Source organism: Rhinopithecus bieti, unplaced genomic scaffold (assembly GCF_001698545.2).
Source record: "Rhinopithecus bieti isolate Rb0 unplaced genomic scaffold, ASM169854v2 scaffold_54, whole genome shotgun sequence".
NCBI classification, from domain to species: Eukaryota; Metazoa; Chordata; class Mammalia; order Primates; family Cercopithecidae; genus Rhinopithecus; species Rhinopithecus bieti.
In genome coordinates this window covers 637,790-653,904 of record NW_016803233.1, presented here as the reverse complement: position 1 = coordinate 653,904, position 16,115 = coordinate 637,790, and the positions used below count along the sequence as shown (strand labels likewise).

Genomic DNA, 16,115 nt, shown 5'->3' with positions numbered 1-16,115 from the left:
GCTCATGCCTGTAATCACAGCACTTTGGGAGGCTGAGGTGGGCAGATCACTTGAGGTCACTTGAGGAGTTCGAGACCAGCCTGGCCAACATGGTGAAACCCCGTCTCTGCTAAAAATGTAAAAATTAGCCAGGCACGGTGGTGCATGCCTGTAGTCTCAGCTACTTGGGAAGCTGAGGCACAAGAATCACTTGAACCTGGGAAGCAGAGGCTGCAGTGAGTGAGATTTGCACTTCTGCACTCCAGTCTGGGTGACACAGACTCCGTCTCAAAAAAACCCAAAACAAAAACCTACTTTCAACTCTAAAAACAGTTATGTAGCAAATAGTTCTTTTGTAGATTAAGCTATTATAAAACTTAATATAATTTCATAGAACATTTATTTGCTAAGACAATAAAAACTTAAGAATAGAAAAAAAAATGAGTTTACCAAAATTCCAGGGATCCTATTTACAACTAAAATTCTTGGAACTTCCTTTAACGGAGCCAAGTTAGAACCCGGTGGGGGTGAGTAGGCTAAATGATTTGTTGGGTGCTTTTGATTCCTCAGTTAATCTTTAAGATTACTTGACATTCTTTTCAAATAGTACCATGGTCAGAACTTCTCTGTGGATGGTCGCCTCTCACATTTAATCTCAGTCATGAAAAATCACTACCTTCTAAACATATTCTGCAATGAGTGATGATAAACAGCATGAGAAAGGAATAGGAATGTTGTGAAAGATCAATTTATTACTTGTAAAACTGTGGACAAGGTACTAATGAAAACTCATCGTTTATTAATCTGGGGTGGGATTAAATCAAATCATGTGCATTTCATCATGTACACATTCCTTTGGCTTATATGCAACTTTGTTCTTTAGCTAGCATGAGCAGAATACTTATGTCTCCATGCAAAACAAAACGGGTTGTTAATAGTCTTCCTCTATTTTCAAGAAAGCTTCCATATGTAGGAAAGAGGTAATACTGTGTGACAAAACAAAGGTAGGGAGTGGTTAAGTACATACCAGTAAGTAAAACAACAATAAACAAAAAAAAAACCCCAAAACCTCACAATTTTCCCCAAGACTGAAATCTACCACCCTGTACCCCCTTCTACCTGGGTCTTTTTAATGCTCTTACACTGAGAAATCATTCAAAGAGACCACGTTTCTCCTAAGATTTATTTGTCAGTAATAAGCACCTTCAAAGAGCATGGCATATCTGTGTTTCAGTCTAAAGTCTACTGGGGGGTCTAATACTTGGAAGTTCTCGTAAATCACAGTCAGAGGCCTCAAACCACAGGTGCAGTCACTGCCTAAGACTCTGAATGACATGGATGCAGAAATTGCCTTAGCGTACACAGTTCCTGGCCACTCTGCCTACTCCACAGGTTAGCAGATGCCTAGTGTTACAGTGCTATAGACTTCTCTCACTTGACCAATCCCCAATGCATCTACAAAAACTGAATTTGGAGAACCAGAAAAAGAGAGGCTTATATTCACTCAATAAAGAAAACCTTCAGGGTTGTTTTAAAAGATTAGTGTCACTAGTGCAGGGCTTCCCATGTTTTATGGGAGTTGCTTTGTTTTAGACTCATAAACCCCTTTCAGAAATTTTAGAAATTAAAATAAGTGAACTTGCTATTGTTATGCGATAGTATTTAAAAACTAACTATAAACATGTTATATTTCATGTTATTACTATTAAATATTGCTCTTAATTTTCGTTTGTTTGTTTGTTTGAGGCAGGGACTTGCTTCATTGCCCAGGCTGGAGGGCAGTGACACAAATACAGCTTACTGCAGCCTCCACTTCCTGGACTCAAGGGATTCTTCCACCTCAGCTTCCCTAGTAGCTGGGACTACAGGCACATGCCACCGATGCGTGGCTAATTTTTCAAAATTTTTTGTAGAGACAGGGTCTTACTTTGTTGCCTAGGCTGGTCTCAAACTCCTGGGTTCAAGTGATCCTCCCACCTTGGCCTCCAAGGTGGATTTGGATTACAGGAGTGAGCCACTGCTCTTAAATTTAACCCGTAATAATTTCATAACAAAAACAGGCACGTTTTTAATTTCTCCCAGAAAACAAATGGTGCTTACTATTTAATTTATCCTTATCATGAAGTCTATGTCCCTTAGTGCAACACCCAAGGTCCTCCATAGTCAGGTCTGAGTTTTTACCTCAGAAACTGCATTTCTGACTCCTCCACCCACCCTGCCCCAAAATGTCTGCAGCCCCTTGAATATGCTGGTGAGTTTTCCATCTCTGGGTCTTTTAGGTTTCTGTCTTTGGCTGCAGTCACCTTCTAATGTATCTCTAACAGCATCAACACCCCTTTAGGCATGATGGATAGTTCATATAGCTGACTCGATAATGAGCTCCTGGATGGAAGGGACTAAAGCTTGGTACCTAGAACTCTGCCTGGAACACAGTAGGTGTTAGTGAAATGTTTGAACAAATGATATTTATAATTAAGGATCTGTACTGCAATCATCCAGCCTCTACCATGCATTCTATACTCTTTCAATATCCAAGGACCATCTCACCTCAAATTTCCTAATTGAGGGGCAAAGCTTCTATAGGATTCTGCATCAAAATATTTCCCTGGCAAATGAGGCATGCCTGTTTTGGTTGCCCAGAAAGACAGAAGTGGTCTAAAGAGGACAGTTGTAGAATGTACTAACTGTGTTTCAGCATACACTCCCGAAGTGCATGTCTTCAAAACTAGGATTAAAAATCTATAGTCATGGGGCTGGACACAGTGGCTCATGTCTGTAATCCCAGAATTTTGGGAGGCTGAGGTGGGAGAACTGCTTGAGTACAGCAGTTCAAGACCAGCCAAGGTAACATGGTCAAACTCCATCTCTACAAAAAATACAAAAATTATCCAGGTGTGGTGGCATGTGCCTGTAGTCCCAGCTACCCGGGAGGCTGAGGTGGAAGGAATGCTTGAGGTCAAGGCTGCAGTGAGCCATAATTGTGTCCCCCACACTCTAGCCTGGGTGACAGCGTGAGATTCTGTCTCAAAAAAGTAAAGAAAAAAGAAAAAAAAAAATCCAGAGTCATGGAATTGGACAACCAGAACATCTTTCCTACAAGGAAGGAAAAGGAGTTTCTACATGGCGCTTACATACTTGTATATTATATATCACTGTGCCTGTCTTGCAGATCAGGAAACACAAAGGGTATTACAAGCAGCCTTACCTTATACTGTTAGCCCTGTTGTAAACATGTAAACCACTTACTTCTTTCTGATCAAGTTGAAGAGAGGATTTTATTAAGTCTCGGAGTGCAGTTAGCTGTTTCTTTTCTTCATCCTGGGTCTGTTTTATCTACGAAAAAAAAATTACTTCTATTACTTACCATTTACACTTTTATAGGCAGAGTTTAATTTATACAAAAATACCACTCATCAAACAATTCTATTATATAGTTGGCTTTCTTACTAAAAGTCCTTTACACTGTCTCATTTTTGATACGGGATTTCTCATCTTATAAAAGTACCAGTGGGTTTTGAAATTAGTGAATAACGTAACATGCATTCTTATTAAATAACGTATCTAAGCTAGACAGTTAACTCTGAAGTACTATTCTAAACAGCTTAAGAAATATCATTGAGATTATTTGCTTCTGGTTTTTCAAAGGGTGGTAATGAAAATACCATGATGTGATTAAATGATCCAGGAGAGAACCTAAGAATGAGCAGGAGTCTAATGGGCCAATGCATACATCAAAGTTTACACAGCATGAAATGGGCACAAAGGATCGTGCTGCTTTTTTTAACCACTTGGGACTTAACTGTAACCTGAACCATGTTAACTACTAAAAGAAAATCAGAAAAAAATACAGAGCTATGCATTTTTAAAGTTATATAAAAGGCATTATTTGTAATTCTAAAACTTTATTGAGGATATTTACTCATACTTATAATATATATGCTTTTATTTACCACCAAATGATTTTTGGGCAACAACTTTACCATTTCTAATATCTACATTTAGACCTAGACACTAAAAAAAGAGAGATAATATAAAATATGCAAAAACAAACAAACAAAAACTCTTATAAATGAAAGGCGTGGTGGCTCACGCTTGTAATTCCAGCACTTTGGGACCTCAAGGCAGGTGGATCACTTGAGTTCAGGAGTTCAAGACCAGTCTGGACAACACAGTGAAACCCTATCTCTACCAAAAGGCTGAGGCACGAGAATCATTTGAGCCCAGAAGGCGGAGGAGATTGCAGTGAGCCGAGATCGTGCACTGTACTCCAGCCTGGGTGACAGAGTGAGACTCTGTCTGAAAAAACAAACAAACAAAAAAACAAACAAAAACCCAAAAACCCCTATAAACTTGTCTATTCAGAGTCAATTTTTATCCTTCCACAATCATACATTCTTTCTGCAACTGCTGACCAAGGAACACTCAAATGTGATGCTAACTGAATTGTAAATGGAGAACCATCTGGAACTGATGGCTACATACTCCCCTCCCTGATCCTCTTATGGCCCCAGAAGGACTCTGGAGTGTTTGACCATTGATGACTTCTCTGACTTAAACTGAAGGGTTATCTGCCCTAGGGCCTGTACAGACATATCATTTAATCTTTTCTGCTTTTAACACCTTTCTAATACAGATTTCAAATTTACTGATCCTTATCCATGAAAGCAAGTTAAATTGCATGTATTTTATAAAGAACTTACATTATATAAATCAGCAGCCAGTTTTTCAATGTACTGTTTCAACTTATCAGCTGTTTTCAAGCCATCTTGAAAGAAACTACAATTAAAAAAATCAGAGATTTACCGCCAGTATATAAAAAAAGAATATTTGTTTCCTTATGTGGAAATAAAATAAGGAACTATAATAACCTACAAAATCTTAAAATACACATATCTATATATACATACTCATTTTCTATGGATTTATCTATACAAGACAGTTATAAAACTAATTATGGTATTTTATAAAGATGTACCAACAAACAAATTATGGCTACCAGTTGACATTCGATAGAAGATATCACAAGGACACTGCAAATTACAGTTGCAGTCCCAAAACAGTGATTTCATAATGTGCGTATGCATCTATACATAGAACAGTTCCTCCCAGTTAAACCATATTTGAATTCGAAGGAGAGAGAAAGACACATTAACCAGTAGAGTATCATGAGGTTGATCTGGACACTCTAAGGAGAAATATTATGGAACTACAGATAAAGGAAGGAGAAAAGTCAAAATTCATTCAGTTCCTCAAAGATCCCTGTGTTCCAACATATATTTGAAACACAAGATTTCAAAGCAATAGTATCAACGGGTTTGGAAAGCTTTATCCTACAACACATGGTTGCATGATTTCACCTGAAAAACAAGAATTAATACCTGTGGAGCATTCAACACATACCCAGCACTGCACTAAACACTTTACACAAGTGATTTCATGTACACAACCCTAACGGATTAAAGCACTTCAATCTCATCTCCGTTTGTAAAACTGAGGTACAGAGTATGTATAAAACTTGTTCAAGTTGCAGCCAGTACGCAGCAGAGCTGGTGGAATTCAGATCCAGGTCTGCCAGATTCTGATCCAAGCTCTTTACCAGCAAGTGAAGATTTCTTGTCTCAGGTGGTACACTTCTACTCAGGAACCCAGTCTCTGGCATCAGTTTAGAGAAATACACAATATACCTCAGGAAACGTGTTTAGAATTTTATCCGCCCTATTGGAAGCTTCTCTAACCATGCCCCCTCAGCAGATTATTTCTCAAAACACTATCTGTTTTGCTGTCTCCCTACAAACAATGAGGACCTTGAGCATGAGGACTGTCTCATCTCCCTATCACAGTGGGCCCACAAAGCAGAGTGAATGAAGCAATATCAAGACATTTTAAGGCATATCTTTTTTTTTGGGGATGGAGTCTCACTTTGTTGCCCAGGCTGGAGTACAGTGGTGTGATCTCAGTTCACTGAAACCTCTGTCTCCTGGGTAGGTGGGACTACAGGTACCTGCCACCACACCAGGCTAATTTTTGTATTTTCAGTAGAGATGGGGTTTCACCAAGTTGATCGGGCTAGTCTTAAACTCCTGACCTCAAGTGATCCCCCCACCTCGGCCTCCCAAAATGCTGGGATTACAGGTGTGAGTCACTGCACCCAGCTTGAGGCATATCTTAAAAGCCATATTTTAAGCTTAATATGTATATTCAGTGGCAATAATAGAGACTATTAGAAGTGGCCTGCAGAGTGATTACTGAAATCCTACAAGTTCCAACATTTTTTAAGGCTGATATCTTTGGCACAAAAACCTTATTGAAATAAGGAAGAAAAATACTACCTTTGGAAAGTTTTCAGCAACAGCGATGAGAGGAAAAAAGGGCCTTTTGGTTAACCATTTAACTGAAAAACACATGAACACATATAAAGCCTCATCTCTCTCTCTCTCTCTCTCTCTCTCTCTCTCTGCAGGGTCTCATTCTGTCACCCACACTGGAGTGCAGTGGTTGGTTCACTGAAGCCTCGACTTCCTCGGCTCAAGTGATCCTCCCATCTCAGCCTCCTGAGTAGTTGGGACTATAGGTGCACCCCACCATGCCTGGCTAATTATTGTTTTTGTAAAGATGAGGTTTTGCCACATTGCTTGGGCTGGTCTCGAACTCCTGGACTCAAGTAATCTGTTCTCCTTGGTCTCCCGGAGTGCGGAGATTAAAGGTGTGAGCCACCTTTAAAATCTGGCCTAAACCCTTACTTTCTAGCATTTGGGTTTTCGATACTGCCTATAGCGATGCAAGTTAAATTTCTCAGTATAGAATTTTAAGTTTATGTTCTGACCCTTGAATACTTCTCAGTTTTATTTCCTACCATTTTCCCTTAAAAACTCCAAGGTCTAGCCATGCTACATTATTTCTAGTTGCTTGTTCTTTTCAATCCATCCTTCCCCACTTGAGCCTTTGCATACGCTATTCCCTCTGCCTGGAATGCCCTTCCCCTCTATACCTGTGTAGTAGTACATTCTCATGTTGCTATGAAGACCAAGACTGGGTAATTTATAAAGAAAAGAGGCTTAATTGACTCACAGTTCCACATGGCTAGGGAGGCCTCAGGAAACTTACAACCATGGCAGAAAGCATCTCTTCACAGGGCGGCAGGAGAGAGAATAATGCCAGCAGGAGAAATGCCAGACACTTAAAAAGCCATCAGATCCTGTGAGACTCACTCATTATCAAGAGAACAGCATGGGGAAACTGCCCCCATGACTCAATTAACTCCACCTGTTCCCGCCCTTGACATGTGAGGATTACGGAGATTACAATTCAAGATGAGATTTGGATGGAGACATGGATTCAAACCGTATCAACCTGCCTGCTAAACTCTCTTTTATCAAGACTCATCTCGGCTGCTACCCCATAAGCAGTATTCTCTAGACCTGACAGTCAAAGCAGTGGCTTTGTTGAATACGTGTGCCCAGGCCTAAGTGCCAGACCTAGAGAGGTTAGCAATGTTCTGCACAGGGCAGGCCAGGACATCCATAAGTGTTAACCTGAAACCAGCATATTCTACATCAAGGAAGGGATATATGCCCAAGAGTTAAAAGTATGGGTACAAAGTTAATCATAGCAAAATCAGTTTCAGTCTCTGATACTCCACTTAAGTATTATTTCTGGAGAAAAGTTCTGAAGGTAGAGCACTTAAATTTAAGATGGATGTTGTCAGGACTTCTTTATAACAGAAAAAGCAATGGCTTTGGGGTCAGATGATTATGACCAAGAATCTGTGTTCTGGCAAGTCATTTAACTTCTCTTGGCCTCAGTTTGCTCATGTGTAAATGGGCAAATAATACAGATAGGACATGTGAAACCACCCAGCAAAGGGTGGAGCAGTTAGCATGTGTTCAGGAAATCATTCTCTTTCCTGGAGCTGCATAACTTTATCATATAAGGAACTGTTTCCTCTGCAGAGGGATACAGATTCTTTGTAGATATTTTTGAAAAGGTATTTCATTTTCACTTTCAACATAAAGGGAATTTAATCATTATGCTTAAAAAAAATGTGAGTTTCGCTTGGGTGACAGGTATACCAAGATCCCAGAAATCACCACTAAAGAACTTAATCATGTAACCAAAAGCCTCCTGTACTCCAGAAACTATTGAAACAAACATTTTTTTTAAATAAGAGAACACTAATTAAATCTCGTCCCAATTTTTTTTTTTAAGGTGAGTTTCAATGAGAATGCTCTAGATCTGTGTTTTCCAATATGGTAGCCACTAGTCTCATGTGGTTATTAAAACAGGATTTTCATTTCATTTTAATAACCACATGAGACTAGTGGCTACCATAAATGAAAAATCCTGTTCCTGAGGTCTCACAAGCCATATTTCAAGCGCTCAGTAGCCATGTGTGGCCAATGGGTACCATATAGATGGTAGAGAATATGAACATTCCTACCATAGCAGGAAGTTCTACTGGACAACACCACTCTAGATAAAGAATAAGCAAATATCTGAACAGCACAAAAGAAATACTGAAGAACACATTATAAATTTTAGGGAGAAAGACAGAACTGTTTTAGTTTGAAATGGCATCGATAAAAATGAAAATTCCTGCCAACTACAAGGTTGAAGACTCCAAACAAATTTACTTTCCTTCTGCTTCAATTATTCAGACTGTTACACACCCAGAGACAAAGAAAAATCAATGTAATAATTGCTTTAATCTGTAGCATAATCCCATTTTTATAAACAAAACAAACCAGATACATGAATCTAGCAATCATCTAAGTGAGGAGATTATAGGCTTTTTAAAATTCTTCCTTAACTTCAGTTTCTAATTTTTTTCTTAAGGATATCATGTATCACTCAGGTAAAACAAAATTCAAGAATCTACATTTTGTCTGGGATGAACAATTTGGAGGCGAGCCCCTTGCAGAAAGTCATTTTAGGGAGGGCCAAGTTCTAGTTTTGGTAAGAAATAGGAGCAGGAAAGGAGGACGAGTTGTAGGAGAAGAATAAAATAACCATGGCAGTCATTAGCAATGTATTAGTGACAACATAAAAAGCAAAGGGTGACCTGCTGTCATCTGCATTGTCCCTCTGAGCTTCATTCTCTTCTCCTTGAGGGTCATAGTTCCAGCTGTGGACAGGGTAGACAGAGAGCCACCACGACCTGCCAAAACATTTCACAGAAGGCAGTGGCTTCTCTGTTCCTCCTTTCTCTCTTCTGTTTTAGCTGGCCCTAGTTCAGTGCACAGGCAAGGGCTACTGCACACGTGGTTCATGCCTGTAATACCAGCACTTTGGGAGGCTGAGGCAGGATTGCTTGAGCCCAGGAGTTTGAGATCAGCCTGGGAAACACGGTGAAGCCCTATCTCTACAAAAGATACAAAAATTAGCCGGGTGTGGTGGTACATGCCAGTAGTCCCAGCTACTTGGGAGACTGAGGTGGGTGGATCACTTGAACCCAGGAGGTTGAGGCTGCAGTGAGCTATGATTGTACCACTGCACTCCAGCCTGGGTGACAGAGTGAAACTCTGACTCAAAAAGAAAGAAATAAAAAGGCCAGGCGTGGTGGCTCACGCCCGTAATCCTAACACTTTGGGAGGTGGAAGTGGGCGGACTGCCTGAGCTCAGGAGTTCGAGACCAGCCTGGGCAACACAGTAGAACTCTGTCTCTACTAAAAATAAAAATAAAAAAATAAAAAATTAGCTGGGAGTGGCTGCGTGCACCTGTAGTCCTAGTTACTTGGGAGGCTGAGGCAGGAGGATGGCTTGAACCCAGGAGGCAGAGGTTGCAGTGAGCAGAGATAGTGCCACTGTACTGCCACCTGGGCGGCAGAGTGGCAAGACTTCTGTCTCCAAAAAAAAAAAAAGGCGTAGGATTTAAAACCATATCATATTTTATATTTTGGCTCTAAACTTTACTATCTACACATGGTAACCCTGGGCAGTTATTCACCCTGTCTGAACAACAGCATGCTCATCTTCAAAGTGGACATTTTCTAGTTTCAAGAAGCATCAGATGAGCTACAACAGATAAAAGTGTTGTTAGCTGGAAGGTGAAGCACATGTGTGAGTTCTGATTACCTATCACTACACTTAACACATAAATCTTCCAAACAGAAGGGAAAATTACCTGGAGGATGTCTCATTTATCTCTTAGCCACTTTCTCTACAAATTACTGTAACATAACAAGAACTTCGAAAATAAACAACAGTAACAGTACTGGCAGCTAACATGTAACTTAGTATTTACTCTGTACTAGTCACCTCACTATAATACACAATTCATGGAATCTCTTTTTAGTCTCATTACAGAACCAACCATGCAACTAGGTTCAGAACTTTCGGCCCCCACATCTCCTCCCACCTCCGGGGAGGGCAGAGGTGCTGGAGATTGGGCCAACCAACAGTCAATGATTTAATCATCATGCCTATGTAATAAAACCTCTATAAAATCCTCTAAATGAAGGGGTTTAGAGAGCTGCTGGGTTAGTGAACATATGCCATCTTTTGTGTCTGGCTTCTTTCACTTAGCATTAATGTTTTAAATGTTCACCTAGGCCGGGCGCGGTGGCTCACGCCTGTAATCCCAGCACTTTGGGAGGCCGAGGCGGGCGGATCACAAGGTCAGGAGATCGAGATCATGGTGAAACCCCGTCTCTACTAAAAATACAAAAAATTAGCTGGGCGCTGTGGTGGGCGCCTGTAGTCCCAGCTGCTCGGGAGGCTGAGGCAGGAGAATGGTGTAAACCCGGGAGGTGGAGCTTGCAGTGAGGGGAGATCCGGCCACTGCACTCCAGCCTGGGCGACAGAGCGAGACTCCATCTCAAAATAAATAAATAAATAAATAAATAAATAAACAAATAAACAAACAAACAAACAAACAAATGTTCACCCATATGTAACATGTATCAATACTTCATTCACATTCAGCCATTGTGGCTGAACAATGTTCCATTTTGATATACCACATTTTGTTTAATCTTTTATCAGCTGATGGATATTTGGGTGTTTCCGTGTTTTGTCTATTGTAAATAATGTTGTTATAAATATTCATGTACACATATTTAAATAATTCTATGTTTAACTTTCTGAGAAATTCCGAAACTGTTTTCCAAAGAAGTTCACCATTTACATTCCTATTGGCAATGCATAGGTTGCAATCTTCCCCCATCCGCACCAAGATTTTTTTTGTTTTAATTACAACAATCCCAGTGGGTATGAAGTGCTATTTCATTGAGGTTTTGATTTGTAATTATCATTGACTAATGATGTTGAGCACCTTTTCACGTGTTTTTCTGGCCATTTGTCTGTGTGTGTGTGTGTATAACTTTTTTAATATACAGTTTGCTTGTCACCTAGGCTGGAGTGCAGTGGCGTCATTATGGCTCACTGTAGCCTTGATCTCCTGGGCTCAAGCGATCCTCCCAGCTTGGCCTCCCAAGTAGCTGCAAATACAGGCATGCACTACCACACCTGGGTTATTTTTTATTTTTTTTTGTAGACAGGGTCTCCCTGTGTTGCCCAGGCTGGTCTTGAACTCCTGGGCTCAAGTGATCCTCTTGCCTTGGCCTCCTAAAGTGCTAGGATTATAGGTGTGAGCCAGCACACCTGGACTACTGTTGAGTTCTTTACATATTCTGGATATCAGACTCTTATCAGAAAAATGTTCTGTAAATACTTTCTCCTATTCTGTGGGTTGTCTTTTACTTTCTTGATAATACACTTCCACAAACAAGTTTTTAATTTTAAAGTCCAATTTATATTTTTCTTTGGTTTCCTGTGCTTACTTTGTCTGCTTTGACACCTTTACTAAGCATTTATTAAATGAATTAATGTGACTTTGAGCAATATACTGATCTTTTCTGAGCTACAATTTCTTGAGGGTTGGATATATTAAATGAGAAAACACATGTAAAGAACTTAGACAGGGCCTATATAATTTGTCCTAGAAAATAAGCTCTCGGTGTTAGCTGTTATTCTTATTACCTGTAAAATGACAGATAATAAAGCAATGTTTATAAATGCTGTTAACTCTGGTTAACTCTGCAGGTCATAATGACACTTGTGAAGAGGTAAAAGAAGCAGGTGAACTGGAGGATATGTCTGTTTGGAAAGCAGCATGTTACCGACAATGTTCATGTCTGAAATTGAGCAGTAATTAGTGTAAGTGAGCTGAAATGGGTTGGAAACAGTTAAAAGCCCTTCTTTTCTGCTCCTTTTATTTACTTCTCCATTTTTGTAGCTTCATCCACACTGAAGTGTCGTGACTATTATTACCTGGGCAAATTCACTGTTGAGTACCAGCTGACTTTGTACTGAAAATCACTTTGGGAACTGAAGTAAGTACGGAGAAGAATAAATCTTCAAAACAAAACAAAACAAAACAAAAAAACACCTAAGTAGAGAACGCTTAACAGGTCCACACAATATGCCTATTAAGAGTTTTGAGGAACTGACTGAAGTAGAAAAGAATAAAGGAAACTACTCTGGCTTCTTGCTCTGATAAGAGTTCTTGGGGTCCAACCATAGAGTAACTTTTAGTTGAATCACCTTAAAACATGGTTCTACTACTTGATGTCTTAGAACATCTCTCTCCCTACAAGGTTTTTACTGTGTAGGGTTTTCTTCTGATGATCTCTGACCTAGGGGACATTCTTCTACCAGATTGCAATCTGGTAACAAAATCCTAGCTATCCTCCAAGTTCCCACCACTTCCTTCAAGGTGCTAGTACCTTCTCCTCAGTCCTCCTGGTCAGGTGTCTCTCTTCTGTTTTTTCTTTAATTTTGAGACGGAGTTTTGCTCTTGTTGCCCAGGCTGGAGTGCAATGGCGCAATCTCGGCTCACTGCAATCTCCACCTCCTGGATTCAAGCGATTCTCCTGCCTCAGTCTCCCAAGTAGCTGGGATTACAGGTATGCACAACCATACCTGGATAATTTTGCAGTTTTAGTAGAAACAGGGTTTTGCCATGTTGGTCAGGCTCGTGTCAAACTCCTGTAACCTAATAATCCACCTGCCTCAGCCTCCCAAAGTGTTGGGATTACAGGCATGAGCCACCACACCCAGCTGTCTCTCTTCCTCTTGATGCTCCATGGTACCTGTCACTGTCCAGCCCCATGATGATTAATAATGGATCCGACTTACTTCCTACACCTGGACAATTAACTCCTGAGGGGAAAAGCCTTGCTTTATCTCTATCCCAGAACTGGGCACAGTACCTGAACTTTGGTAAAAGACTAATAACTATTTGTGGAAAGGGAAAAAGCAAAGAATAAGAGAATAAAGGGGGGATGCAATAGCTATACAAGTTAGAATCACCATTACTAGTGAAGGCTAATATATGTATACTTTACAAAGCATCTTCTATTTTGAACAACTCTTGTTTATGCAGGCCAAACTCTTCTTTATAAACTTAGAGAATTTAAAGTGAAAATAGATATCTAAAGTCAGGTGAAATCAGTTTTGCTGCCAAAGTATTGCAGAATTCAGGAGACTGAGAGATTCACTTATTTCTTTAAAACTTTCAAAGGAATTAAACGTTTCCAGGAAAACTAAATATGATGAAAGATAAAAAATTCCACCCAATACTAAAATCAGGAACCATTACAACACAGGCCAAAATTTCATAACTGCCCAACCACACTACAAAGCCAAAAGGAAGTTAGTTAGTCCAGGTCTTCAGTAAACAAACTTAAGAAGGTGAAAACTGTTTCTACTTCAATATATTATTTTTATTTTTGAAAGACATTTATGTAAGGTAGAATGTACTTTGAAAAAAAGTTAACATCATCAAATTTATGTAAACAACAATTTGATCATCAAAAAGGTTTTCCTCAAGAGAAATATCCTAGACAATAAAATATATAAATAAATAATTTTAAATGCCACTTAGAATCATCACAGCTGTCAATACATACAAGGCTGCAGGCACTGGGCTAAGCACTCCATGTACATTCTCTTTTTTACCTTTTATAGCCTTACAAAAACCCTAAGTTGGTTGCTACAGAACCGTAACCTAACTTGACAAGTGAGTATACTGAGGTTTAGTGAAGTACCTGATTAAGAATACAGTTACCTAGCTGCAGAGCCAAAATGTGGACTCATCTAATTTGTCTAACCCAAGCTTTGTGCTTTTGCCATAATATTAATGCTGACCTCCTTACATGTTTTAGATGAATACAGATATCTCTCTAAATATAACTATTGAAAAGACTAAGAAAGATCAAAGGAAATTAAGAATTTAACTTTTTTGAGAGTATTTTATCTAGTCCAAATGACCTTTACATTATTATGCTTATGGGAGCTGTCCATTCCACTTCTGGAAGGTCCTTGCATTATTTTCTGTATAACTTTCATCAATGAATACAGACTTTACTTTTCTGGTAGAGTCTGTGTGTGTAACCAGCACATTTTCACACACAGACTCTACGAGAAAACCCATGAAAATTAACCCAATAAGTAAACAAGCAAATGTGGCACCACAGAATCACAAACATAATAAAAAGATAGCCCTGCAATATAGGCAAACAAAAACGGTGCCAGTGTAGAACAATGGGTATCTTTCAAAATATAACACCAATTATATAGGAATCCACGTATAAATGCAAAGTATTCTTAATGCCCAAGCTATTTAAATTCATTTAATTTAGATGAAACAAAACAAAACCGAAGACTCCCGGTGGAAATACATGGTGCAAATGGTGCAATAATAGGCCAAGGTGGGCGGATCATGAGGTCAGGAGATCAAGGCCATTCTGGCCAACATGGTGAGACTCCATCTTTACTAACAATACAAAAAAAAAGTTAGCTAGATGTGGTGGCATGCACCTGTCATCCTAGCTATTGGGGAGGCTGAGGCAGAAGAATTGCTTGAATTTGGGAGGCAGAGATTAGAGTGAGCTGAGACCGCACCACTGCACTCCAGCCTGGCAACAGAGTGAGACTCTGCCTCAAATGGAAAAAAAAAAAAAAAAAAAAGGCAAAATGCCAAGTAAGAGAGTCAGGGAAGGGGTTCATCAGAAACGACTCTTTAGTGGCAGGGGATCATGCATCTGTAATAAGAGCTTCACAGGCAATCAAATATAGGAAGAAGTATTTGTAAGTATTTGTCTTCTTCTAAGGAAGACAGTATTTCTAAGCCCTAATTTGAGCTACTGATTTGTATAAAACACTGAAGATGGAAGACACTATTTCTTATCCATTTAGCTGAAAAAGGTCATTATATCACTTTATGTAGTCATGAGATGAAGAAAAGATATGAAAAGGATTAAGATAAATAATGAAGTACAGGGGGCTTGCAATATTCTACTCACTTGCACTGTGCATGGTAATACTTTATAAGATTCTGCAGCAGATCCACACCTTTTTTGGTCTTGATTTCATTAACTTTAATGAGATACTGTGAAAATAAAACAGGATTTTATGCTGATTACTTCAGCCATGGGTTCAGGTGCCTGAACATCACCCCTGAATCTGCACAAGTTACCAAGCTTGGTGTCCTTTAGACAGTTTAGAGAATGCTGATTTCGCACAGTCACAAAGTGTACAAAACAAACTGACTAGAGTGTTAGCATTTTATAAATTCTTTTATGATTAGTTTACTCAACAAGCAGAAATAAAACACAGCAAAACATTCTAGAATTGTTATTTCCCCTTGGTGCAGTGGATCTCAAACGTACAGTTTATGTGGTCAAAAACCTGAAAGATTGATTGTTTTTTGCAGAAAGTAAGTAGAATAGCATTCTCATCAAAGAATATATCATAGGATATTGAAATTTTAGGAAAAGAGGTGAATCAGAAAGAATTTTACTACTCAAAATGAAAGAATAAAATAAGAATAACCCACTAATTTATTCAGGTAACTAAACACAGTAGCGTACTTGTACTGTGTACTGGTCAAGATTTTCTATTGACACTGTTTGCTGCTTGCTTACTTGTTTTATTGTGTGAAAAGGTTCATGAGCACACAAACTCAAGGAGCCAATGGGTTATGAAACAGAAAAAAGAAAGAGAGAGAGAGAAAGAGACAGAGAGAGAGGTGAGAAAGAGACAGAGAGAGAGAGAGAGCAAGAGAAGGAAGGAAGGAAGGAAGAAAGAAAGGAAGGAAGGAAGGAAGGAGGGGAGGGAGGGAGGGAGGGAGGGAGGGA

The 16,115-nt window shown here is 39.4% G+C and overlaps 1 protein-coding gene across 1 annotated transcript in view; it reads right to left on the bottom strand.

The window, feature by feature from the left end:
* The window catches only part of ASAP1 (ArfGAP with SH3 domain, ankyrin repeat and PH domain 1), a 399,491-nt gene that overhangs the window by 120,208 nt on the left and 263,168 nt on the right, over window positions 1-16,115 (bottom strand). Inside the window, 3 exon segments of the mRNA XM_017870527.1 lie at window positions 3,226-3,312; window positions 4,680-4,755; window positions 15,282-15,367. Coding sequence (XP_017726016.1) covers window positions 3,226-3,312; window positions 4,680-4,755; window positions 15,282-15,367 — 249 coding nt within the window.